At 36.3% G+C, this 26,772-nt stretch overlaps 1 protein-coding gene and 1 long non-coding RNA gene across 4 annotated transcripts in view; both read right to left on the reverse strand.

Annotated features, from left to right (window-relative positions):
- Positions 1–8,413: 8,413 nt before the first annotated feature.
- LOC120475459 (uncharacterized) lies at positions 8,414–12,072 on the reverse strand. The gene is made up of 6 exons (XR_016169477.1): positions 11,853–12,072; positions 10,510–10,670; positions 10,246–10,351; positions 9,433–9,520; positions 8,863–8,977; positions 8,414–8,639 (listed from the first exon to the last, which is right to left on the reverse strand). It is a non-coding gene; the product is annotated as an uncharacterized LOC120475459 (long non-coding RNA).
- A 1,117-nt stretch (positions 12,073–13,189) lies between these two features.
- Positions 13,190–26,772, reverse strand: part of rhbdl3 (rhomboid, veinlet-like 3 (Drosophila)) — a 164,591-nt gene continuing 151,008 nt past the window's right edge. For all 3 annotated transcript variants that reach the window (XM_089134099.1, XM_089134098.1, XM_089134097.1), the window contains 3 exons: positions 20,186–20,286; positions 17,110–17,170; positions 13,190–14,301 (listed from right to left, as the gene is read on the reverse strand). In XM_089134099.1, coding sequence (XP_088990225.1) covers positions 14,030–14,301; positions 17,110–17,170; positions 20,186–20,286 — 434 coding nt within the window. In that variant the 3' untranslated portion in view covers positions 13,190–14,029. The remainder of the gene's footprint in view (positions 14,302–17,109; positions 17,171–20,185; positions 20,287–26,772) is intronic.

Raw genomic sequence — 26,772 nt, forward strand, 5'->3', positions numbered from 1 at the left:
TGAAAGCACATGGTATAGCACATGCATCGTACAAAACGCATGCGCAAATTTGAAATAATACTTTTAATAAAATGATTAAGTATTAAAAATCTCTAAAGTAATAATGAAAGCAGCAAAAAGGAGTAGAGCACATATCCATAGTTTTAACTATGCCTGATCCAAGTTCAGCGTATAAGGAATTACAGAGTATTGTGTAATATTTATGTAGTTTTTCACATTCTGTAGCACTTCACCATGTAAATAACAAAATAACTGTAAACATTAATGGCACCTAAATATATTTCTTATTTTAAGCATTCCTCTGTAATAGTTCTATGTGCATTATATAGGTTATTATAAAACATTTATGCCAATAAAGTTTGAAGTTAAAATAACTACATACAGTACATTGTCAATCTCTGCAAACCATATTATGCATGCAAACTCAAAAAAAAAAAAAACTCATACCAGTGATAGCTTTTATTTCAAAACAAGTTTGAAAAATTGTGCAAAGAGATATTCAGATAATCATACACACAAATACATGCACACACAAACACACACACACATCATGTACCCACACGTACACTCTCACACAATCTACTCCTCCATCATTGAAAAAACTAGCCCTCAACCTCCTTCACGGAAGAAAATGCATGCAGGACTCCCCTTCTGCCATCACCTACACACCCAGGTGGGCAGTCCTTGTGTATTTCAGTACAGTGCAAGCACAGTCAACGAGGGCACCTGGAACTCTTGCACTCCAGTTCACAACACCTAATTTAGATAAAATACAGAACAAACAATATTGAATCATTTTGAAGAATGGCATTATCAGTACAGAGTCATACAAGGAATTTATTTTTTTATACATTTTAAACATATTATATAGGAAAATGTTAGACAAGATACACTTGAGTGTTATTGGCTTTGTCTGTAGTACCTAAGTGACTTAATTGTTTATGAAGAATAAACTCTAAATAAAAACTTTAATTTGGCTTGAGCAAGCCTATCCTAAAAGTTTTGTGGGCAATATAGTTTATCAAGCGCAGACAGATCGGATATGACAGATAGGTAGAGATAGATAGGCACACAGAGATGAATAGATAGATTAGGATAGGATAGAAAATTATTTTTGATGTGGTAATACATCGGCCATATGGCATGCTGGTGTACTGACAGAATGGGCACCTACTACTGCTCATACCCCCCTCTTGCTTAACACAGTTGTGTACCTTTTTGCAGGGGGGAATGGCTCTTAAAACCTTGGATTTATAAAGTAAACAACAACAAAAAATAGGTGAGAGAGATGGAGGACTAGAGTATGTGTTAGAGAATAATTATCAGCAAACACCAAAATATATATAAAGTAAAATAAGAAAAGTGGTACCGAGGGAATATAAATAAGGATGACAATGCCAAGGATAAGCAAAGAGAATGAAGTATAGAGCATAAGAATAAGCATATTTTTTACATGTTCAATTAAATAAATGTAATCTTATTAATTACAAAATAGTTTACATTTAATCAATTTATTTATAGAAAAAAAGTCTTACAATATAACTTTGTATATTGTTACTTTTAACTGTTAAATCATGTTTTTCTTCTGGTTCATTTTTAACACTAATATCCTCCTAATCCCACAAAAACGCACGCGCACACACACACACACACACACACACACAGACACACACACAAACACTAATGGTGGCGCATTTTTTTGAAACTACATACACATACTGTGATAAAGTTTGCTACGTACAAGCGAAATTACATTTATGCGAGGGACCTGTTTACTTGTCATACAGGTGCTTCTGTGGCAAATGTGAGGAGATGGCTAACTTACAGAACAACAACATATGCAGTTTTTAATACAATATCTTTAAATATATATTTATAAACGTGTGGTTACACACTATACAAACAATGTTTAAATTATATACACAGACATCCTACGACGACAACAACTTTAGACGCATAATTTGTTGTTGAATTGGCTGACAGACTGAAATTACTATTTGCTCAAAAATCATAAAACACACTGTTACTAGAGGTGACGTTGGATTGCAAACAGTAGACGACAATCCACACTTGAGGATTAATTTTTAAGCCACAACAACAGGATTAACCATAGACTGTAAAAAATATGGACGTAGTGTCCGTGACGTCACCCATAGGTTTCTGAAGAGCGTTTTTGAGGCCTAAAGTGGGCGGGGCCGGCCGTCGCCATCTTGGCAGTGCGTCACTTCTCATCACTACCGGATAAATTAAAATGGGCAAAGAGGCGGGACGCGGGTGGAGCTGAGGTGCTAATGCTATGCTGCCCTCGCGCTGAATTGACAGCTGATTAAAAAAGTAAAGCCAAGGTTAAAGTTCATGTTTTGCCCTTCGAAATATTATAATAGTTAAGACGTAACTAAAAGTGAGACTATTTACTTTACTTTTTTTATTAATTTTATTAATCTCACAAGGGGCAATATAAGACCATGTATACAAGTACATAACACAGATCACACACATTTCTCACAACAATCAAGCAGTCAACTATGTGCATCGTGATGCAGTATTATTCTGCTAGTTAAAAATGTATTAATTACTTACAATATTGCTCTAAGCTTGTGCATGTGATGTGACAGTGATTCAAGGCAAGCACATGTCAGTCGGCATCTCACGTCAAGTTCGTAAAGAGCTTTATTCAGTCCATTTATACAGTCTGATTTTGGCCGCCAGCTCCTCAAGATGGGTCAAATCAAAGATATTACCTCAGAACTCCAAGTAAATGAACTAGAAATGCGCGCTCATTCAAGGGTGTGCATCTGAGAGAATGCACTGAAATCATCAGACATCCATTAGTCCATGTGAGGGAAACTGCTGGAAACACAGCGCTGGTTATTCTCTCCATACTCAACACGACGGAATCCAATGGCATGCACGGGCGAAGGTATAATACATGTATTAAATTGTATGAAATAATCCCGGAAAAAGCACAAACACAGCTGAGGGTGACGCTAACAGACAGCAGACATTCGACTAGCAGTGAAAGCGGCAGCAAGAATCCACCTGTCACTCAAGTAGCCACACCCTTAATTATGCAGAACTTTAAGGCTTAAATATAATTTAAACAGATGAGTTGTAAAAAAATTCACCCCCCTCACAGTCGTCATGAAGGGAAAAATGAGCTCAATAGACCAACGCCACTTTTTGCTCCAGGCTGTAAACATGTTTTTTTCTGCTGTAAAGTTGGGCATTTTAACATGGGGGAGATACAGATTTGACTCGCTTCTGCAGCCTGCCTCAAGCGGCCACTCGATAAATTGCAGTTTAATTCACTTCCGTGTTGGCTTCAAGAGAGAGACGGGGAGGTTGCCGCTTGGGATTAACCCACGAGTCCACGACAGAACACTTATGTTTCCAAGACACATTACCGGCTGTCGTTGAAACAATGGAGGATGGTGTGTACAGATCACCGAGGGCGGGGTCTATGCCACAACCACACTGTCAATCAAACCCCTTGCTCACTTTCTACGCCACAAAGAGCTGGATCTTAGAACAGCTCGTTCTGAGACAGTGCATATGATTTATTGAGATTGTAAAAAAAACACTGGGTGGATTTTTATCATTCTTGGGTGGTTTTGCTCACACACTGCCAACACATATTTATGTTCAAACTCCATGTAAAAGTGAATTTTCCATAATAGGTGCCCTTTAAAAAACCGCAAAGTACCCCCCCTCCCCCTCCCCAAATGTTTTTTCATCGGATCTGCACAAGTCACGTTGGTGACCCATTTTGTTCTTAAAACGGCGAATTTTGCCGAAAGGTGAGAAGTTTTCATGCCTGTGTATACTTACAGATACACATTTGCAACAGAGTTTGTTTTAAATAAATAATATTTAAATAAATAAAAATGTAGATTTAGGCATGATTTGAACTGAACTGCCTCCCCTCAAATCATTGTAACTAATTTTTACAATATTTTACTACTGTAGACTCTAGTGCCTTAGAAATCAAAACACCATAATTTGTATGACTTTTGTTTTTTTTAAAGCAATTCATAACGTTTCAGGGCTCACATATACTATTATAAAACCAATGTCCTGATTCAAAATGAAAGTACAGGAAATGGTATTTTTCGATTACAGATTTTTTTAATACACTTTATATTTACATATCAAATCTATAAAATAGACGGATGTTGAAATATGCTTTCACTCAAACTTCCAGTGCCATAGCCCTTTACACACATTCCCAGGTTACTTACATCCCAACATTACATTTTTGATGCAGTAAGGTCAGCAATGCAAAACAAAATACTGGCACTTCAAAAGTAGCTTAAACACAATGTTAAACATTTTCTGTTGTTTAGGACACAAAGTAGTGACATTTAAGTATGAGATTCATGAAATTTCTGCAGGTTTTATTTAGTTTTCTATTATCTTGTAAGCTTGAGAAATAGTGGCAACACACACTACAGGCAGAAGATACTCAGAGAACACACACAGCTGTACCAGGATCAGTGTTGCTCTAAAGTATGTCTGTGCACAGAACTGATAGACCATTTCAAAAGATGTAAACAACACTGGCCCAGAAGCACTTCCTGTTTCAGTTTGTAACCGTTTTCTTTATTTCACATGTAAAGAAAACATCTTAAAGATGTTTGTTTAAATTTTTGATTCAGTTTTAAATGTTCTGTTGGTTCTATTTTATCCCAGCTTTTATGTAGTGTTAAAAAACTGAAACAGGAAGTGCTTCTGGACCAGTGTTGTTTACATCTTGTGAAATGGTCTAGAAGCTAACCAGTGAACAGGCACACAGGCGCAGACACCTAGCAACCTTCAAATACTACAGCACCAATAGAAATAAACTTCATAAAATAGACCCCTTACAGTATTTGAGGTACAATATATGTCACACAATCACAATTCATTTAAAACTACCGCAATACATCTTATATATTAAACAGCGTATAACAGATCAATTGAGTTAATTGTAGCATTTATAGCTGACAAATTATGTGTTCTTCTGATTTCATTCTGTTGATTATTGATTTGAAATTGAGATGTGGTGATTCCTAAGGGCATGCTGGTATTCCAGTAACATATGATTCAAATATATAATCAAATATGTTTCATGAAATCAAATTAAGTGTGCGATTTCAGGACAAAAACACTTTATTTGACAGTGTCCTTGTTACATGTTACATGTACTTACCATAGTAATAACTGTAAATTATGCATAATTACATGCAACTAATCCTCAAACAAATACTAATCCTACCCTACATGTAGTTGCTTAATGTTACTCTGTACTTAAATATATAATTAGAGTTTAACAATGACACCTTAAAATAAAGTGTAACCTTTTCTTGTTTTAATCATTTTACTTATAGACGAATCCGGCGAAACTAACGGAAGTAAGCGGGCGCCATTACTGAGCTGTTGCTGTGTAGCGTTGCGCCATTGCCTCCTATTGTTTTAGTTGCAACTTGCGTCTACTGGAATAAACAGCCCGCGATTTACGACTGTCACTAACGTTACAACGTTACCCCTTGTATAATGTCGAGTGGGTAAACAGTTTCCGTTATAAATTGTTTCAATGGTGGCAGTAAAATTTCAATTTTGAAGAGAAAACATTGTGAATACCCTGGGTCGACTGCCCCTGTCTGGTGCCGTACAGTTTACACAGATTTCCTGGGCGAGTACAAGATGCGGACATTCGCGTATAATAACAATTATTTAATGACATAAGTTAAAAAATATAATAAATATGTGATATAGTGATCAGCAAAATCTCCTCTTTTGCTATTTTTTCTATTCAATTAACATGCTATGGTCATTAAATAGCTTTCCTGAGCTAAATGTAACGTTATGTGACATAATTGTTCTCCTGCTGTTATATTGACGTCTTTCCATGGTTTAAAACACTAATTGGTCGATATTGTATACTTTCTAGCTGTAACGTTACCTTACCCTTGCCCGTTGCAGTGTGAAAATGAGATAAATAATGGACACAAATGAAAAACATGAATTTGTTTATTTGATTTCATTCATTTATTTATTGTTGCCAAATGGACAGATCTTTTTACAGTTTCCTCGTTAGCAAACGTTAGCCTAGCTAGCTTGCCAATCTATTTTCATAAATAATCTGTAAGATCGTTTGTACCTTCATCTGTGACTGGAGGCCACTGTCTAACATCATCAACCCAACAAGTCATTCTGCCTGGCTGTAGCTGTCATCGAGGGTGCGTTCGCGTTATCACCGAGGTTTGTTTACATACCGGTGCATATGTCTATGCCTGTGTAACAGCTCAGTAATGGCGTCGCCACAAGATGGCAGCCTACACAGAACGCTCGTCGGATTCGTCTATATGCATAAATTATATTTCCCTTTCAAGGGAACTTTGACCTGTGTCGAACGCTGTGGGAATGCCCCTGCGTTGTGTGTCATGAAGCACGTATGGAATCAGCCCAATGGAGAGACGGAACGTCATAGGCAGGTGACGTCATCAACCAGGAAATGTTGTTAGTATTCCAGCACTGCAGTGGGTGCAGTGCTGGAATTTCTGCAGGAGCGTTTCTCCACAGGGTTATCCCCCTCCACACTAAAGGGGTGTATGTGGAGGCACTGGCTGCTTACCACATCCCTTTCAGTGAAGTTTCTCTTGGGAGACACCCGCTTATAACTCGTTTCCTTCATGGCACATTGAGGCTGAGGGCAGCAGTTCGTACGAGGGTACCGACCTGGGATCTGGCCATTGTATTAGAAGGTCCTTCCCTAGCTCCTTTCGAACCTATCGAAGAAGTTTCTCACTTTTAAAACTATCTTTCTTCTTGCTATCTCCTCACTAAAAAGAATCAGAGATTTGCAGTCTCTGTCGTTTGCACCCTCATGCCATGAATTTTCGCCTGGTATGGTTAAGGCTTTTAAGGCTGTACTTTAGGCCAGGTTATGTTCCCAGGTCCCTACTAATGTTGTTAGACCTACAGTTCTGCAGGGTTTCTTTCCTCCTCCATTTCTGTCGTTAGACCAGGAAAAACTTAATTTATTCTGCCCTGTTAAGGTGTTAGACACTTACGTCACAGAGCTGCCCTGTGGAGGTAATAAAAACAATTATTTGTGTGTTTTGGGTCACCCAGGAAAGGGTGTCCTGCGTCTAAACAGAGAATGAGCAAGTGGGTGGTTGAGTCGGCTGGTCAGCCTTCACCTTTGGCTGTACGAGCCCACTCTACTAGGAGTATGACTGCTTCCAAAGCTTTATTGTTAGGAGTCTCCCTGAGTGATGTTTCTTATGCACCTGGATGGTCTTCACAGCATATGTTTATTAAGTTCTATGATTTAGACTTAAGCTCTACCCCTGGGGCGCAGGTGCTCTCATCCTCTGTGCGCTTGATCTCACACGACGGTCATTTGCTCTTATGGCGACGTGGGTATTCACGTTCCCACAGCGTTCGACGCAGCTCGAAGTTCCCTTGAAAGGGAACGTCTAGGTTACGTATGTACGACGATGCGTCGTTCCGCCACACAGTAAATTTGTCAGAGTAAAATTTACTCAAATTGAAGAAAATTTTACTCTATTCCAGATAACATTTGGTCCCTCTCTGAAAAGAGTAAAAGTTACTCTTTTGATAGAGCAGTTTTTCCAGAGTTAATTATACTCAATTTAGTGATACAATTTTACTCTTTCCAATGATATTTAACTCTATTTAGTGTTTTTTAAAATCAACTCTCATGCTATTTTACTCAGTTTAGAGCTACAAGAAAATTACTCTGCTACTTTTTAACTCTGTTCAGGGGAACTTTAAATGTACTCTGCCACAATTTACTTTCCCTCCTGAGTTGTTTATTATCAATTATGAGTAAACTATAAAGAGTAAATTATTTTTCTGAATTGCACCATTCATGTTTTACCCTCAAAAAGTCGTAAAAATATAAATGAAAAACTTGCTTTGTCTGAAAAAAAAAATCAACAACTTTATACTCGTATATCTCAATTTTATTTTTCAAGCACCTGTTTAAACAATGTTGCACCTACACTCAATTCACTTGTGATCAAAAAAATAAAATAAAAATTAACAATAATAATAAAATAATCGAAAATTGTGATAAAATTGTGTCTTCCCTCAAAGTTTCTTTATTACATAGTTTCAACAGATTGTTACTGTACTAAGCAGAAAAGAATAGCACAAGAACAACAATTTGGATGGTAGGTGATCTATAAGAACCTGTCTGAGAAATAAGCAAGTTCAAGGTCACACAGTAACACAACATATGAAGAGTTCAGATGCAAAAGCCTCTAAGTGCCATTTGAAATTTTCTCCTAGAATGATCATTTTTATCAATCTTGTATATTTAAGTTCAGTAATTTCACTTAAATGACAATCAATAGGTAATCTTCATTGCCATTTAAGTGAAATTACTGAACTTAAATATACAGGCTTGATAAAAATGATCATTCTAGAAGAAAATTTCAAATGGCACTTAGAGGCTTTTGCATCTGAACTCTTCATATGAACTAGTGTCATTTTATCTGCTTCATCAGTTGCTTCACCTTGATGAATTTCACAAGAATCACGCTTTTCTCGCTGAGATCTTTCCCGGCCTTAACTTGAGGGTGGCAAAAGGTGAACCAGCATCAGAATGGATGACATGTCGCTGTCCCAACCTGAAGACAAGGAAAACAAAATAAACACATTTGTTTTAGTTTTTTAGGTAGAAGGGGATGAACATACTCAGTTGAACTAGTTTTACGTAGACTTAACTTCACTTGGATGATGTGTCAGTATAAATACTTTAACCACTCCAGTACTTTAGTTTATACTGCACACAGAATAAGTATTATAGGGATAGTTCACTTTGAAATTAATTTTTGATATGTTTTAGCTTACCTCAAGGGCATCCAAGATGTAGGTGTCTTTGTTTCCACAGTATTTTCAATTTTGACATTTTTCAGTCAAACCGTTCTTGTCTGTCAGTCATATAATGGAGGTCTATGGTCACCACCTCAAAGAGCATGCACAGAGAAGTCCAAATTAAACATGATTGAATGACTCGTAAATGTAAGTACACATTGATGGCCTAAGACACGAAACGAGCGGTTTGTTTGAGAAATCGAACAGTGTTTATATCGTTTTTACAGATATTGAAATGAGGTCAAAGAGTTAAACTTTATATCAAAGAGTTAAACTTTTTATATTTCAGAGACCAATATGAAAGCCATTTCAAACTGTAAATCTGTAAACTCCTCTACTAGGTCTTTGAGAGAAGATCAAGGTAGAAATGTTAGAGAAACATGTGATTTTCATTCTGACAGTTTACCCATTGCAAGTCTGTGTTGCATATGAATCAAGCATGTCTAATGGGTAAAGTATAGAGTAAACTCTAGATCTGAATAAAGCTATGCTGTCATAAATGCATAACTTCCAATTAAATAATTTAAGTTATAGCACAATAGTTACCTTCAGCATTTTGGATAACGTCTTGGAGCTCACTAGTCTGTTTGAGGCCTCGTGGCTTTGAAGGGATCCCTGTCAGTAGTTGGCCCACCTGAAAGTATTTAAGACAATATGAAAACAAAATATTTTGTTCCTTTTCTTTCAAAAGCACAACACATTTATACCAGAACTAGATGACGGGAAAAAAAACATAGAAACCATACAGTATCCCAGAGTGGGATAATCCCAGAGTGAGAGTTTCCCAGACTTTTAAATTTGCCCAACATGTAGGGATGGGCAATGATTAATCGCATCCAAAATAAAATTATATAATATATGTGTGTGTAGTGTGTATAATTAATTTGTATATATAAATATACACACATGCATGTATGTATTTAAGAAATATTTGCATGTATATACTTTATATATATTTACACATAATTAATATTATATATAAATATTTGATATATTAATAACACATTCTTCTTAAATATACACATACATGTGTGGGTATTTATATTTATAAATTAATTATACACACTACACACACATATATTATGTAAACACAATCTTTTATTTTGGATGCGATTAATCGCGAATTCGCGATTAATTGTTGCCCATCCCTGAGAACAGCAATTATATTTTGAAAAGATACTATGTTACTCTCGACCTTATTTACATTATGACTTAATGACTGACCAATCTGGAACAAAATAATACTTCAAAGACAGATGCGTAAAATAACCAAGTTGTATGGTCAATAAAAAAGTTACAAAAGTTTATTAATCATTCCGTTCAAGCTAATAAAAGCAGACTAAAAATCAAATCTCACACCTGTTTGTGGTTGCCTTTTCATCCGTCCCTCTGATTCTTCTTTCTGCAGGGTTTTTATTCTCCATGCCAGATATCCACTTCCATCTTCTGGATTGTAATAATGCTCCTATGACCAGAACAATACACAGACCTAGTAGTTATACATTACACAATTAAAGAAATAAATACCATATGAATAATAATGTAGATAATCTTTACTCTGCAGTATACAGAGTATATCATCCTCCTGTAAATCAAAAATATTGAGAGGCAACAGCTACGTACATAACCAAGCTTGCTCCTGGGTGACCCATTCTGCCAAGTATGGGAATAGGGAGATGATTCCCTTTGCATATTCTTGAAATGTAAAAGGTGTTGGAGAAAAAATATATTTCTTGGTGTCTTTGAACTTCACTCTCAGTCTCACAACGTTGTTGGTTTGTATTCTGGAGGGACCAAAAAGACAGTTAAGGCGTTAACACTCACAGTCAGATGAAGCCCTGATTATATCAAAAGCTTACAATAGTCATTTATTACAAGGAAGTTATCATGCTTTTAACTTTAGAATACTGTTCCAAATAATAAGTAGTTCCCTATGAACTATTTGGTAATACTTGAGTCATAATCAGTGGGTTACCAACATTACAATATTTTATACATTATGCATTATTCACGTTAATTATGAACCTACAAGCAGTAGTAGTTATTATTTATTAGTAATCCTATGGGAGGTATGAAAAAGTTACTGATTAGCTAATAGTGAACTAACACATTCTGAGCGCTATTACTCACTATTTATTAATCAGAATTCGTTAGTTAATATTTTCTACTAGAGCGTTAATAATGCATTAATCATTTGTTCATGTGTAAGTTATTCATCATGAACAAATATTTAACGCATTGTTAACACTCAAAATGACCACATCAAAATGGCCTCCATCATTAAGGCTAACGTTAACTTAACTCTTTACAGAGTCAAGTACATGTGGCGCACAACTCGAGCCGCTCATCGTCACAGTAATGTTACGTTAATGTACGTATAACTTACTGGACACATCAATATGCAGCTAGCTAGTTTCAATAGTGTCAATTAAAGTTTATGTAAGCTATAACTTATAAATAGCCTCCATCATTCCAATTAAGGCTAACGTTAACTTAACTCTTAATAGAGTCATGTACATGTGGCGCACAACTCGAGCCGCTTACTGGACAGTGGACACACATAATTATGCAGCTAGCTAGTTTCACTAGTGTTAACGTTTACTTAAGCTATAACTTATGTCATCTAACGTTCTTTGCGTTTGGGGTGATTACAAAAATAAGTTAATTTATCCCATTAGTTTAATCTTGAGCCCAGTTTAAAATGTGATCCTTATGTGTTCGCCTTCCCAGTTAACTAACATAGGCTTAGCATTTTGGCTGTACAACTGCATTTAACAAACAAGTGATTAACGTTAACGTTAGTGATTTTCTTGTCGAGCACTAACTTAACGGTCACGTTAAACTTCACATCAAGTTAACATGAGAAAGCTATCTCTGTAATGTTCAAAAACCGCGGAATTGATCTGAGCTCAAAACAGAGGCGATTTTTATGAAAATGGGTACTAAAACTTTGGAATTCTACTTACTTTTAAATCCAGCAGTAGCACAACGATCTCTTCCAAATCCAAATGCAGATCGCGATGGCCGTGTAGAACAGTAATGGCTGACAAACGAAACTTAGGGAGCAGAAGATTTTGGGGAGGAGTCACAGTTACTCTATAATTTTGCTCCCACTCTATGGACACATTTTACTCTGTTCACTCAAAATAGATAAAAAACAACTCTTTTTGAGGAAAAAAATAATTACTCTGGAAAAACTACTCTGCTATTTTTCCTGTGCATACTCTCGGCACTCCCGTTAGCGCTTCCTTCAGGCACTTCCCTGATGCGCTTGTGTTTTTGGGGTGCTTTATAGTTTCCTGGTCAATGACGTCACCCGCCTATGACGTTCTGTCTCTCCATTGGGCTGATTCCATACGTGCTTCATAACGCACAACGCAGGGGCATTCCCACTGTGTTCGATGCAGCGTCTCATTCCCTATCAGGGAACTAGTGTTACATATGTAACCGAGACGATTTTCCCTTATATAAGACAGCTCAAGCGAATTTCATTCACTAAATCACAGTCAGAAAGGATATTTAAATAACATATAATTCAAATGATGCAATGTGGCACAAATAAATCAAAAGGGAGTCAAATTTGTACTTCTATTTATTTAAATATGAGAGGCCACGCCTGCAGTGTGTCATGAAACCTGTGCTAATAAAGGGCTTTGTTTACACAACACCCTTTTTCCTAACAGCGTAAAACTGTTTACTGCCATTCATTTCCATGAAAACAGCAGTTTGGGATACTGAAAACATGACTTTTGAATATGGGATTCAAAGTGCACGTTTTTGAAAACAATACTGTTATTGCCTCTGTGTAAACTACAATAAAAGTGAATTTGTGAAAATGGTGATGACATGTGCATGGATATTATTTGTTCAATCTATAGGCGCATAGAGTTTCTTTACAAAGAAATTAGTGTTTGAGTAATTTTCGTGGATCCGTGCCAACAGGAATCGTTTTTACAGGGTAATATAACTGTATATGTGAAAAACCGTTCTCAACTCTAGCCCTCAAAGTTCACATTCCTGCAGCGTTAAGGTCCAACCCTAATCAAACACACCTGAACAAGCTAATCAAGATCTTCAGGATTACTAGAAGGTTGGAGGTGAGTTTAATATAATGGTGGAGGTCAACTCTGAAAGAAAGTGGATCTCGAGGGCCAGAATTGAGAACCCCTGGTCAAAAAGTGCTATAATGGAATGGCAAAGTGAAAGTTCCTCTATACAAGTGAGTGGATGTTATATGAAATTTGACTCTCAACTCATTTACATGTGTTTAAATATTGTTCCGTCTGTAGATGGCACTACATCATTTATGTTTTTTTTTTTTTTTTTTTTTTTTTACTGAAGTACTATAGTCTGGTCAATCAAATTATTATTCATGTTGTTAGATATTAGGGAGATTGATTTGATTAATATTGATTTATTGTGGTTCCCTTATGTCAACCATAACTCTGCATTATTTTCTGCAAAATGCTTGTTTCCAATATTGAGAGAAGTTTATCTAGCTGTTCATTCCATTCCTTTTTACTTCACTTAATCTTGAATATATTTTAAGGGCCCTTCACACACAATAGGCTCTACTTTACTAAAAGGTCCTCATAAAATACTGATTCTACTCTTTGCTAATGCAACCTCAGGTTCTGTGCCAGGTAAATGAATGTATTCATTCCTTTAATAATTGAGAAATATTTCAGCTGATACAGAATATATAAATGAGTCAGGTGAAAAGGCAGCAGCAGCTTATAAACCTAGGTACTTTGAAATTAATTCTTGTGCTATCAATGATAGCCCCCATTCATTGGAAAAAAAATATATAGCTGAATAAAGCATCAACTGTTGGGCTTGTCCTGAAAATTTACATTCATCACAATTTGCGGTTTTAGCTTCTCTGATGGCACTAAAACTTGGCATGGTTTAGGCACTATTAACACAAACATTACATCACAGGAGGACTGCAGTAAGGTACTTAGCATTTGATTCTCATTCATGACCTTTACAACTGTTAAATTGTTGCTAGTAACACAAACACACACACACTCACACAAACAAACAAGCACACACACAAACACACACACACGCACGCGCGCACACACACACACACACACACACACACACACACACACGCACACGCACACACACATACTGTGCTTCATGGAGGTGGGGGTAACTTGACATCCAAGAGATTGTAAGCGAAAATGTTCCAGAAGATTCCACAGAGGATAAATATTGTGTAGACACTAAAGAAGATCCAGAACAAGGACTGTTCCTGTAAGCGCTGTTCATAGTTCTGAAGAACCACAACACCAAGGGTGAGGCCCACTGCCACACCCCCCAGATGGGCCACAAAGCTGGTATTAGGGCAGGGTGGGAAAGCTGGGGGATAGAATCGGAGCCAGACGGCACGACCAAACTCCACACTCACTGTAAATATAGAAAATGCTTAGTTTGAGGGGTAGAATCTATATCAGTGCTGGTTATATTAGAAATTTCAGTAAATACAGAAAATCTTCAATAAAGTAAACTTAAAAGTGCATGAAGTCATTTTTTGTTTATTTGTTTCTGTTTTTTTTTTTTTGGACTTCTACTCACAGTGGATGAAGAAAATATATTTATTCAAAAGGTTACAGTTTTCAATGTCATTGTAGAAATGTTCTATTTGCAGGTATTTGGTAACTTTTATTATTTCATAATGTCTGATACGAGGGGTACTGTCAAGATAAAGTGAGTTATATACATAATATACCTGTTGAAAAAAGTCACCATCAGAGAATGGAAAAGATTAGTTTCACATTTTAGTTTTTGAAATAACTAGGGATACATTAATAATAAAATTCAGTCTGATTCGGATAAACTGATAACTGATAAATTAACCATATTAAAATTATGTAGAATTTCATGTTGAATGGGGTAATTTAGGAATTACATCACTATAAATTGATTTTTTTGAGATTTACATTAGATAGCATTATTAACCCTCAGGTGCTCTTCGTTTCGGAGTCACACTTGTTATCTTCCCGGTCAAAAGTGACCGGACACCTAAAAATGAAACTTTCTTCATCCCAGTAAAACCAATGCAATTTATTTTTGTTCTATAATATTTATTCTTTTTAATTTAGTATTTTGAGACAATTTAATTGAATTTATTAATATTTATGCAATATTAATGGTTTATTTTTGCCATGGAAAAATATATATTTTTTTCTATATATATATTATTTTTTTCAAAAAAATATTAATGCAGTATTTTAGTTTAATATAGAGTCTAGGCCTTCAGAAAAAAAAATATGTTTTGAAGAAAATTAGCACCATCTGGTTACAGTATAGAGAAAAAGCGTAGAATCATGGTGTAACCACTAGATGGCATGTACAGCTCTCTATGGAGAGGCATGTGAATTCCCCAGCTGTTTATGAACACATTTTTTTTGTTGTTGTTGGTGGATTTGAATATATAGTTGAAACAATCTCAAAAACTATTTCTTATAAAAAAAAATTACAAAAAACAAATATTCACAAATTTTTTTCATTTTTTTACAATTTCCCATTCATTTCCTATGGGGGTCATTTTTGACCAAAGACCACAAGTGTGACTATTTTTCCACAAGTGTGACTATTGTGGAGTCTTTTAAGGAAGTAGCCTATATACGTTTCAGTACATGTATTTTCTGAGAATTTTTATTTCAAGTTTTGACTGCAAATGTCATGTCCATAATGCTGGACTTCCCCAATTTTCAATAATTTATCCTCAACTAGTTTTGTGGTTAACTTCAAATGTTAACTTCAAATAATACTACTAGCCTAATTTAAAGATAAGACAGCATTGGATCTGGACGGTAAGGAGAATAATGCTGGGAGTTGGAAGAGGTGTGTCGCGATTCTGTAGGGTCGTGGATCTGAGTCGTGTGGCGAATGGCGATTTCGGTTTCACATTGCATATCGTTCCAGCCCCAAAGTTAAGTTCTACTTAGTTATTTTGGTGAAAGTAACTCAAAAGTAATACATGAGTGATGTAACGCATTACAATTCTGAGACAGTAATATTGTAAGGTAATGAATTACTTTTAAATAACAGTAACAAGTAATACCTAATGTATTACAGTTTGGAAGTAACTTGCACAACACTGGCGATAAGCAATTCCAAAAAGCATGGCAACGGATGTTGGAAGGTTTATCTATATCCCAGCCACCGGACTAGCCATTACTTTTAATCGAAGGAGACGTAGGCGAGTTAATGGCAAGGAAAGCCCCTTATACTGGGAGTGGCACATATGAGGTGTTTTTCCCTCCTATCTGCTTCAAGGTTTTGAAAAATTGCGGCAGTACTTTGTTGTTTAGAATCCAGAATTCCTGTGATGCTTGTCTTTTATGAGTTTAATAAAAACCTGTCTTGTCTTCTGTCCAAATATACTGCGCTAAATACTAAATAATGATCGACTTTTATGTATGCCAGATGACCTGTAAATGTGAAGAAAAAAAAAAACACTGTTTACATTGAAGTTTGGCAAAATATTCCTTTTTCAAATTACCTGACAAACCGCCTCAAGTGAGTGTAAAACCGTTTTTGCAATTTATGGGAGTTTTTTGCTAAATGTATGTGCTTCCATTGGGTGTATTTTCAATTCGTGCAATTTGAAGGATAATGAATACACGGCTAGTGTGAGGCTCGTCGCCTTCCATTGTCAATTGTGCTCATTCCTGTTTTGTGTCTCTCAAACTGGCAACCCGCATGAACATTGAGTCTTGAGGAGGAGGGGGCAGGAGAAACAGCTCTCTCCAATATTTTAAATTTGGTTTAAAATGCAATCTGTCGATTTTACATACGTCACCTTTGAAAATTCAATAAATGAAATAATTTTTAATTTGCTGATGACTATTATGGTACCAATTTATTTTGCATCCCTTGAAAGTCCCTAGACTTTCAATATTTTATATTTGAAGAGTTCAGATGCAAAAGCCTCTAAATGCCATTTGAAATTATCTTCTTTAATGATGATTTTTATCAAACTTGTATATTTAAGTTCAGTAATTTCACTTAAATAACAATTAATAGGTAATTATCATTGCCATTTAAGTGAAATCACTGAACTTAAATATACAAGCTTGATAAAAATGATCATTCTGGAAGAAAATTTCAAATGGCACTTAGAGGCTTTTGCATCTGAACTCTTCATTTCCAGCAAAAAAATAATAATAATAATTTTTAGCATAAGTAACATAAAAACAGTTTACATACTGCACACCAGAGCCATTGCCATGCGAAAGAGCTTGAACTGACACTTCATCCCTGACCAGTTCTGTAAAAGCAAGGGAGAGAAACAACAAATTAGGAGATAAGAGTACAAAGTTGGTAGTAGGTAAGAGAGAAAGCACATAGGTATTCTTTCTTAGACTGTTCTGGTGTTGTTCCAGGGAATTGGTTTTGGTACTCCATTTAATCAAGGTTGCTTCAAACTGAAATGGAAATTTGTTCTGGCATTTTCCGTGATGATGTGACGATCAGAGCTGGTATAGGGGGAAGCATTAGCTCCTGTGACACATAAGCTAATTCAAGGTTAGTCTTGCTGTTTTGTGTGTAATATTCAAGTCAGTTTTGAACAGTTCTGACCTAAAGAGAGATCAGTTTTTGTGAGGACAAACTATGTGTAATCTGAGTCCTGAACATGTAACAGTGCTGACACAAAAAAATCTATCTGAAAAGCTGAGCAAGTACAGGATGGTTCATGATCTGACCAGGGAGAACTGTGTACAGACCCAATGTTAATATTTAATGACTGTGACCAGGTCATTATGCAGTACAAAATATCTCCATTCACTTAGAGATAAGGGGCTCGTTCTTCGTACGTTGCTTAAAACATCCGAGATCAAATGAGAGATCTAAGATGATATCATCGTGCTAATCATGATCCGGCTAATTGGGTTCTTCGAACACACCTGTTGTTTATGATTAGTATCGCTGGATTGAGTTATCTGAGATAACTGCGCGTTCTCGCGTTGGTTTAAAAGGGTACATGTATCGATAGCAGAACCAGTGATCAGCAGCGCTGCTATTGGCTGTTCAGCATGGCCAAAGAACACGCCCAGTTTTTCCACCAAGCAGAGCAAGCGCTTTTAATGCAAGGTTATGCCGAATTTCAGTCTTTAATTAAAACGCCAGGGAACACCTCAAAGTGTGCAAAAGCCAGGAGAGAGTGCTGGCAAAACTAGAAGACAAATTAAATGCGTTTGTGGTGACCATGTTAGATGTTTTAATAACTTATTATTATTTTATTATTATTTTCATAATTTCATAATTACTTTGTTCATTGTAATGTCGAGTCACCGCACTATAATAATGGACATGGTGAAAGTGAAGTACAAAAATATTCTACTTAATGGTAATTTTAGGCCTTATAGGCCTACTAGTCTCTTTTAAAAAGGCACTGTTAAATAAATGATTGTCTGTTTATAAAAGCAACCAGGAAAAAGGCTGAGAAAAAAATAATAATGATGCTCCTGACCCTGGCAGAAGAGCTGACCCTTGGGTTGAATGTGAATTGCCCTGTTGTGAAGGGCATCCCTGGGTTCAGCTCTTCCAGACCCACATCAGGGACCAGTAGCAGCAACACCTTCATCACTGGGAAATGAGATTTAAATTATATTTGTACACTATGAAATAATTTGTTGCTGCATTAAATGAAGTAGACCTATAATCCAAATTGGCTGGTTTAGTCATTTCAGCTGTTAAATCTTGAGTAATGATAAATTGCTTTGTCTTTTGAAAGTAAAAACTGATAAACTTATGTTAATGTAAAAATATTTTGCCATGAGTTATCAATCACATTGCACTGGAGAGTGAAGAAAACTTCTCAGATGACTGTCCTTTGGAGGAAGTACTTTAATTTTAATTGTGCCTATGCCTGTTATTTCTGAGAGGAGTCCACATGTACAGAAAGGCCTACAGAAGAGTCTGCACACAGCAGTGATACAGGGGTGGGCAGTGTAGAGACAACTTTTGCTTTTTATTTGTTGCATGAGGCATGTGTGACACAAACGACACAGGGTTAAATTCGTCCCCTATATGAGTCTTCAACAGAAAATAGAGTATTTTGAAAAAACAAAAATCAGGGGGAGAAACAGAACTTGACTAAGAAAAAATTGCACTAGAAATAGAATTGCTTCAAAATAAACTTCAGAGTAAAATCACACAGAGTACTATTGCTGACCTTGCATAATATCTTTTAAAAAGATGACTGAATAACTGGCTTTTCTTTACAAAGAACAATTGAAATAAAACTCTAAGCAAATAGAGTTTTGCAAATTTGTCTTGTCTTTTATTTTAGGCTTAATGAAACTTTTTTTTTTTTTTTGATGTTGGCAGTGTTGTGTAATATGGCACATGCAATGTCACAGGCCCTGTCAGGTGCAACCCTCAGGCTTTTTAGACCCTGAAATCTTCCCTTTAGTTGGCCAAAGCTCATGTCATTGTGGCAAAAAAAAAAAAAAACTAAGAGCACTACTTTGTGAATGGCACAACAGAAAGCTTATCAAGTTCTCCGCATCTCCAATAGTGTAAAGGAAACCACTCGCAAATAATTTTAGGGCAATGCAAACATTTTGTAATGTTGTTGAAGCCCGATATCGAATCAAACATTAATGTGCATTTCCAACAAAATATTAATGTATTTAAACGACACCCTCACGACGATCATTTCACGAGAAAACAAAAATAAATCTCAGAAATTAGGCTACACACTATCGCGCTGCGCTGAAGGACTTCCCGTATCAGCCGCGATCTAATCCTGTTTACATGAAATAAGCCTGCTCGCGAGCAGGCTCAAGCTAGCGCACCTGTTGCTATGACAGCAAGTCCAGGATGAGCGTCGAAGAACCAAACGATCCAAGATCATGCCAAATCGCCAACAATCAAATCCAGCTAACTGAGTTAGCGACGTACGAAGAACGAGCCCAAGGTCTAAGTTTTAGGGAGCAACAAAGAGGTCTTTACGAAAAAGAGGGAGGGGCAACATAAAAGACTTGAGTTTAACATGCATAGATCATATAATAACAAGAGCCTAACAATCTTTCAACTATTTGATAATGTGAGAATATTAATGAGCCTAACAACAGCTGTGTAATGTGTATAAAATAAAGGCAAAATTTAAACAGGACCTGAATGAAGATTGAAGTCTATAACCACTATATGGCACCATTGTGATACATTTATTTTTTTATTTCTAGGCATTATCACAAATTGATGCTGAAGAATTTTCATTTTCTAGAGCAAACCTGATCACAATTCCTCAAAAGAAAAATAGTGATTTCTCTATTACCATGACGACATTGGCGAGGTGGGCAGAGACCAGAGCATAGACTCCCCCTGATGATCCAACCACAGGTGCTGTCATGTCCGTCACTGATACAGCCAATGAACCTGCAAGAAGACAATGCAGACATGTCACAATAACACAAACATGTTGAGGTTATTTTCACTAATACTTTCTCTTTCTTAGAAACTGGAGCCAAAATCACTTGAAATTAATCCATTGTTAACAATTGAACAAATTATGGAACATATGAGTCAAGAGATGGCAGACTGAAAGAATATCAGTGAAAAATTACATGCATTTGGAAATAAATAAGTAAAGGATGACAAAATTGTAATTTTGGTTACACCTTATGTTACTGTAGATGTATTTAATTAAATATTCTTGCATAAAAAATGCAAGATACAATGTACTTATTGTGTTTATGTTATATTGCAAAACACTTTTGCTGCTATTGAGGAGGGAGGTAAGGTTAGAGACAGGTTTAATGTTATGGTTAGGTTTAAGGGTGGGTTAAGGTGTAATGGAAGGGTCCGCAGTATACTTGTAATATGTAGTGTATCAGCAGTGTAATTATAGATGTAATTACAGAAATTAATTACAGCTTTTGCAACATGCAGGTATTTTTTTTAAATATTGACTGTTGTCAGTATGCATGTAACTTTCATCAGAGACACTCGCTCCATCTCTGATCCGGTATAGCCTATTTAGAGGGAAATATCTTTATTCTTCAGTTCTGCTTAATGCGTATAAAACATGAACAAAACTCTCATCGTCTATATCAAACCGTTTCATTAAAGAGTGGCATGAGAGTGTAAAATTCGTTCTAACCAGACAACCTGGGGAGATTGAGGATTTTGTATCAACCCTAAGTACAGTCCTTCTCAGAGGTCACAAGTTTGGGTCTCCTTCCTGACACCTCCTTTATACAGATAAAGGATTTATTTTCAAATATTTACAAAATGTATATTTTCGGTTTAAATTGTACTCTGTGGAGGGGGAGCTGGTGTGGTGTGGGCAGTCAGACTGCCAGCAACATATGAGAAGTGCTGGTCTTCTACATGTGTACCAGTGCCCATTTTGAGCACTGTAATGAAAACAAAATATGCTTCTGAGGAAAATCAGTCATCAGGGTCTCGTTCTTCGTACGTTGCTTAAAACATCCGAGATCAAATGAGACATCTAAGATAATATCATCGTGCTAATCATGATCCGGCTAATTGGGTTCTTCGAACACACCTGTTGTTTATGATTAGTATCGCTGGATTGAGTTATCTGAGATAACTGCACATTCTCGCGTTGGTTTAAAAGGGGACATGTATCGATAGCAGAACCAGTGATCAGCAACGCTGCTATTGGCTGTTCAGCATGGCCAAAGAACACGCCCAGTTTCTCTCCCAAGCAGAGCAAGCGCTTTTAATGCAAGGTTATGCCGAATTTCAGTCTTTAATTAAAACGCCAGGAACACCTCAAAGTGAGCAAAAGCCAGGAGAGAGTAATGGCAAAAGTAGAAGACAAATTAAATGTGTTTGTGGTGGCCATGTTAGATGTTTTAATAACTTATTATTATTATTTTATTTTTATTTTCATAATTTCATAATTACTTTGTTCATTGTAATGTCGAGTCACCACACTATAATAATGGACATGGTGAAAGTGAAGTAGGCTACAACAATATTCTACTTAATGGTAATTTTAGGCCTTATAGGCCTACTAGTCTCTTTTAAAAAGGCACTGTTAAATAAATGATTGTCTGTTTATAAAAGCAACCAGGAAAAAGGCTGAGAAAAAAATAATAGCCTATGCTTCTGACCCTGGCAGAAGAGCTGACCCTTGGGTTGAATGTGAATTGCCCTGTTGTGAAGGCCATCCCTGGGTTCAGCTCTTCCAGACCCACATCAGGGACCAGTAGCAGCAACACCTTCATTACTGGGAAATAAGATTTAAATTATGTTTGTACACTGTGAAATAATTTGTTGCTGCATTAAATGAAGTAAACCTATAATCCAAATTGGCTGGTTTAGTCATTTCAACTGCAAATCTTGAGTAATGATAAATTGCTTTGTCTTGTGAAAGTAAAAACTGATAAACTTATGTTAATGTAAAAATATTTTGTTATTAATCACATTGCACTGGAGAGTGAAGAAAACTTCTCAGATGACTGTCCTTTGGAGGAAGTACTTTAATTTAATTGATGGCTTTAATTGATTTATACTTGTGCCTATTTTTTCTGACAGGAGTCCACATGTACAGAAAGGCCTACAGAAGAGTCTGCACACAATGATACAGGGGTGGGCAGTGTAGAGACAACTTTTCCTTTTTATTTGTTGCATGAGGCATGTGTGACACAAACAACACAGGGTTAAATTTGTTCCCTATATGAGTCTTCAACAGAAAACAGAGTATTTTGAAAAAAACAAAAATCAGGGGGAGAAATAGAACTTGACTAAGAAAAAATTGCACTAGAAAGAGAGTTGCTTCAAAATAAACTTCAGAGTAAAATACACTATTTCACACAGAGTACTATTGCTGACCTTGCATAATATATTTTAAAAAGATGACTGAATAACTGGCTTTTCTTTACAAAGAACTATTGAAATAAAACTCTGAGCAAAGAGTTTTGCAAATTTGTCTTGTCTTTTATTTTAGGCTCATTTAAACTTTTTTTTTTCTTTTTCTGATGTTGGCAGTGTTGTGTAATATGGCACATGCAATGTCACAGGCCCTGTCAGGTGCAACCCTCAGGCTTTTTAGACCCTGAAATCTTCCCTTTAGTTGGCCAAAGCTCATGTCATTGTGTGCCCTTGTCCTAGAGCTGCATTGTAACTGGTCTGGGGTTTGGATCAGGGAATGGGGTCATAAAACACCTGTCTCCATGTAGGATCCTGTTGTAATCACCTGTTTAATGGAAAAATGCAGTTCTCAGCATAAGTGTATGTAATACCGTGAGTTTGATATTTATAATTTTCCTTACCACGTTCAAATAATGTTCATAAATGTGAATCTCTGAAAATTCTTGAGTCATGCACAGATCCTGGCCATTTTGCTTTCACACTGATTTGTGATATGGAACATGGTCACACACCATCTAAGAGATTTTACTCAGTCAACTGCCTTTTAAAAAAAGTGATATAATATTACTAATCTGGAATATTAAAAATTGTAATAGTAATTTGGCTGCACATTTACAAAAGCCCCCTTTCTGCTCACAAAATCCCTTCATTGAGGCCTTAATGGGAACATGTGTGCAGTCTACCGTGTATGGCACCAATCACGTAAGCCTGAGGGACTGTAAGTCATAATCGGCATGGTCATCATGATTGCATTATCTTCATTAAAAATTATAATATACCCTAAGTTGGCAAAAAAAAAAAAAAAAAAACTAAGAGTGCTAGGTAAACTTTGTGAATGGCACTGCCACGAAAGAAAGCTTATCACTTTCTCCGCATCTCCAATAGTGTAAAGGAAGCCACTAGCAAATAATTAGGGCAATGCAAACATTTTGTGCTGTTGTTGAAGCCCGACATCGAATCGAACATTAATGTGCATTTCCAACAAAATAATAATGTATTTAAACGACACCCTCACGGCGATCGTTTCACGAGAAAAAAAAAAAATCTCAGAAATTAGGCTACTACACTATCGCGCTGCGCTAAAGGACTTCCCGTATCAGCCACGATCTAATCCTGTTTACATGAAATAAGCCTGCTCGCGAGCAGGTTCAAGCTGACGAACCTGTTGCTATGACAGCAAGTCCAGGATGAGCTTCGAAGAACCAAACTATCCAAGATCATGGCAAATCGCCAACAATCAAATCCAGCTAACTGAGTTAGCGACGTATGAAGAACGAGCCCCAGGTTCTGACCAACACAGAAAACTGAACTACAACATGTGTCAAACCCACCCAAAACAGAACTTACCCATAACAAATACAACTGAAGAAAAGAGCAACAGGTTAATAAGTGTAAAAATGTAATGGCTGTATGCGGAGATGAAAGCAAACTAGTTTAGCAAATTAGTTACTAATCAGTGATCAGTCTCGTCCAGCTGATCCCATTTAGTTCCTTCATGTACCTTGTGTATAAAACCTTCTGTTTGGTTCAGTTTGTTGTTGGTCATTGTCTATGTTTTAGTGGTTGTGTTTCTATCAGTGGATTTAATAAAGACTGTTGTGTTTATTCTCCTTCATTATGCTATTTATCTACACAGCCAGATCGTAACACAAACACACAACCTCTGATTACTATATCAAGTTTCTCTGCAGAGAGTGGCAGTGTCTTATAAAAATGTAATTACAGGATGTACAATCAAACTCGCAAAACCCCATTGTGATCAGACCTACACACTGCTGCTGCTGATTGCCGTGTAAGAATGTGAAATACTAGTAGACGGAAGTGACTTAGTGACACCTCAATGTGCTTTTCCATCTTTATTTGGTCACATGCACATTACTGTATAGCTGCGATGCTTAAGTGCACACATTTTTAATGTACTAACAGCCTATCTACCGTATGTGGTAATAATGTACATTTTGGGTGATTTATTTGCAATAAAAAAATAAAAGAACTTTATTCCTTTTCCTACCACCAGACATTAAAAGCATTGTTCACAAAAAATAAATAAATAAATAAATAAAATCATTATTTACTCACCCTCGTGTGAGTTACACAAAGATGTAAACACATATGATTGAGGAGAAGCAAATTTAATAATGTAAGAATGAACCCTACATAACAAAAGGAAAAAACATAATTGACTATTAAGGCCTGTTCACACCAGGAACGATAATGATTAAGATATAGTTCTAAAAAACAATTTAAATATAAAAGAATAGCACAGTCCACACCACAACTATGGGCCCTATTTTAACGATCTAAGCACATTGTTTAACGATCTAAGCACATAGTTTAAAGCGCATGGAGTAAGTGAACTTAGGGCGAGTCCAAATCCTCTTTTGCTAGTTTAACGACAGGAAAAATGGTTGGCACACCCAGCGCATGGTCTAGAAGGGTTGCCCCATTCTCTTAATGAGTCATGGGTGTGTTTTGGCCATAATGTGCACTAAATCAATCAGAATCTTCTCCCATTCTCTTTAAAAGCCAATTGCACTGGAACTGGAACAAATCTTCCATCCTCCCTTTACATAAAACCAAATAGGATGTGGCACCCCACCAATCACCTTTACCTATATGTCATGATCACATCACTTACTAAGGCATTAAGATCTCCTCCAGACTGTCAGAGTTGGTAACACTCAACTTCACACCACTGCTGAAAAAAAATAGAAGACGATTTGCTCAGGTGGCCTTCCAATGTTATGTGCAATGTCTAAGGTGCAAATTAAAAGTTAATGCACCTTAGACATTGCACATAACAATGTCTACTTTCTTAGACATTGCACATAACATACAAATATATATATGAAGAGGTCAGATGCAAAAGCCTCTAAATGCCATTTGAAATTTTCTTCTAAAATGACCATTTTTATCAAGCTTGTACATTTAAGTTGAGTAATTTCACTTAAATGACAATTAATAGGTTATCTTCATTGCCATTTAAGTGAAATTACTGAACTTAAATATACAAGCTTGATAAAAATGATCATTTTAGAAGAAAATTTCAAATGGCACTTAGAGGCTTTTGCATCTGAACTCTTCATATATATATATATATATATATATATATATGAGAAGATAGGGACTGAATAGATGTGGGGGAAGGTTATCTTATTTATCTTATCTTATTAAAATCATATCATCTTTTATTTTAGGCAGTGTTGACAATGGTAATTGTTACATAGGAGGAAAGATGGATAAATAAAAATAAAAATAAAAATCAACCAGTGGTGGAATGTAACGAAGTACAAATACTTTGTTACTTTACTTAAGTACATTTTTCACGTATCTTTCCTTTACTTAAGTAGAATAAATAGTGAATACGTTTTACTTTTACTTTGTTACATTTTGCAGCAATTATTATACTTTCTACTCCACTACATTTCTACAACTTCTGTTACATTTTCATTACATTTTCTGATCAGTTTTTCCCCTGCCAAAACGTAATCTGACCGTCCGTCCATTGCACGTTTGTCTCACCAGTGACGTTTGGTTGCCATTGATCAACCTGGTCACACTAAATACATCTCGCACGCAGTGTGTTTATCGTGCAATTTATACGCGGAAATTTGTTTTCACATGCATAGGAAATGCATGCATGCGTGTAATATATGTTTGGTTAGGATTATGGCAAGCCAAGAGGTTCAGAATTACACCATAAATTAATAGTGTTTATTGCCAAAAATAGTTATTAACATATAGTAAGGATAAGCATGATGTGTATATTGCCTAATTGCAAGCTTGCTTCAGAAATGGTGACATGGTGAAACTACATTTCCCATCTCTCCCTTGGATTTACACCTGCCTAGTTCATCTGATTTGTTTCTCAATGTCAAGGATGCTTCCTTGGCAGGACGGGTCCTTCCAAGTCATTTCCTTCAGAGGCTAGGCAAGGGTCCTCTTTAGCATTCGGAGAACACGTAAATGGAACAGGCTAGCAAGTGCACGTCATTGCGTCATTACATCAGTGAAAGGTCC

This window comes from Pimephales promelas, chromosome 8 (assembly GCF_988280905.1).
Source record: "Pimephales promelas chromosome 8, fPimPro1.hap1.1, whole genome shotgun sequence".
Lineage (NCBI taxonomy): Eukaryota > Metazoa > Chordata > Actinopteri > Cypriniformes > Leuciscidae > Pimephales > Pimephales promelas.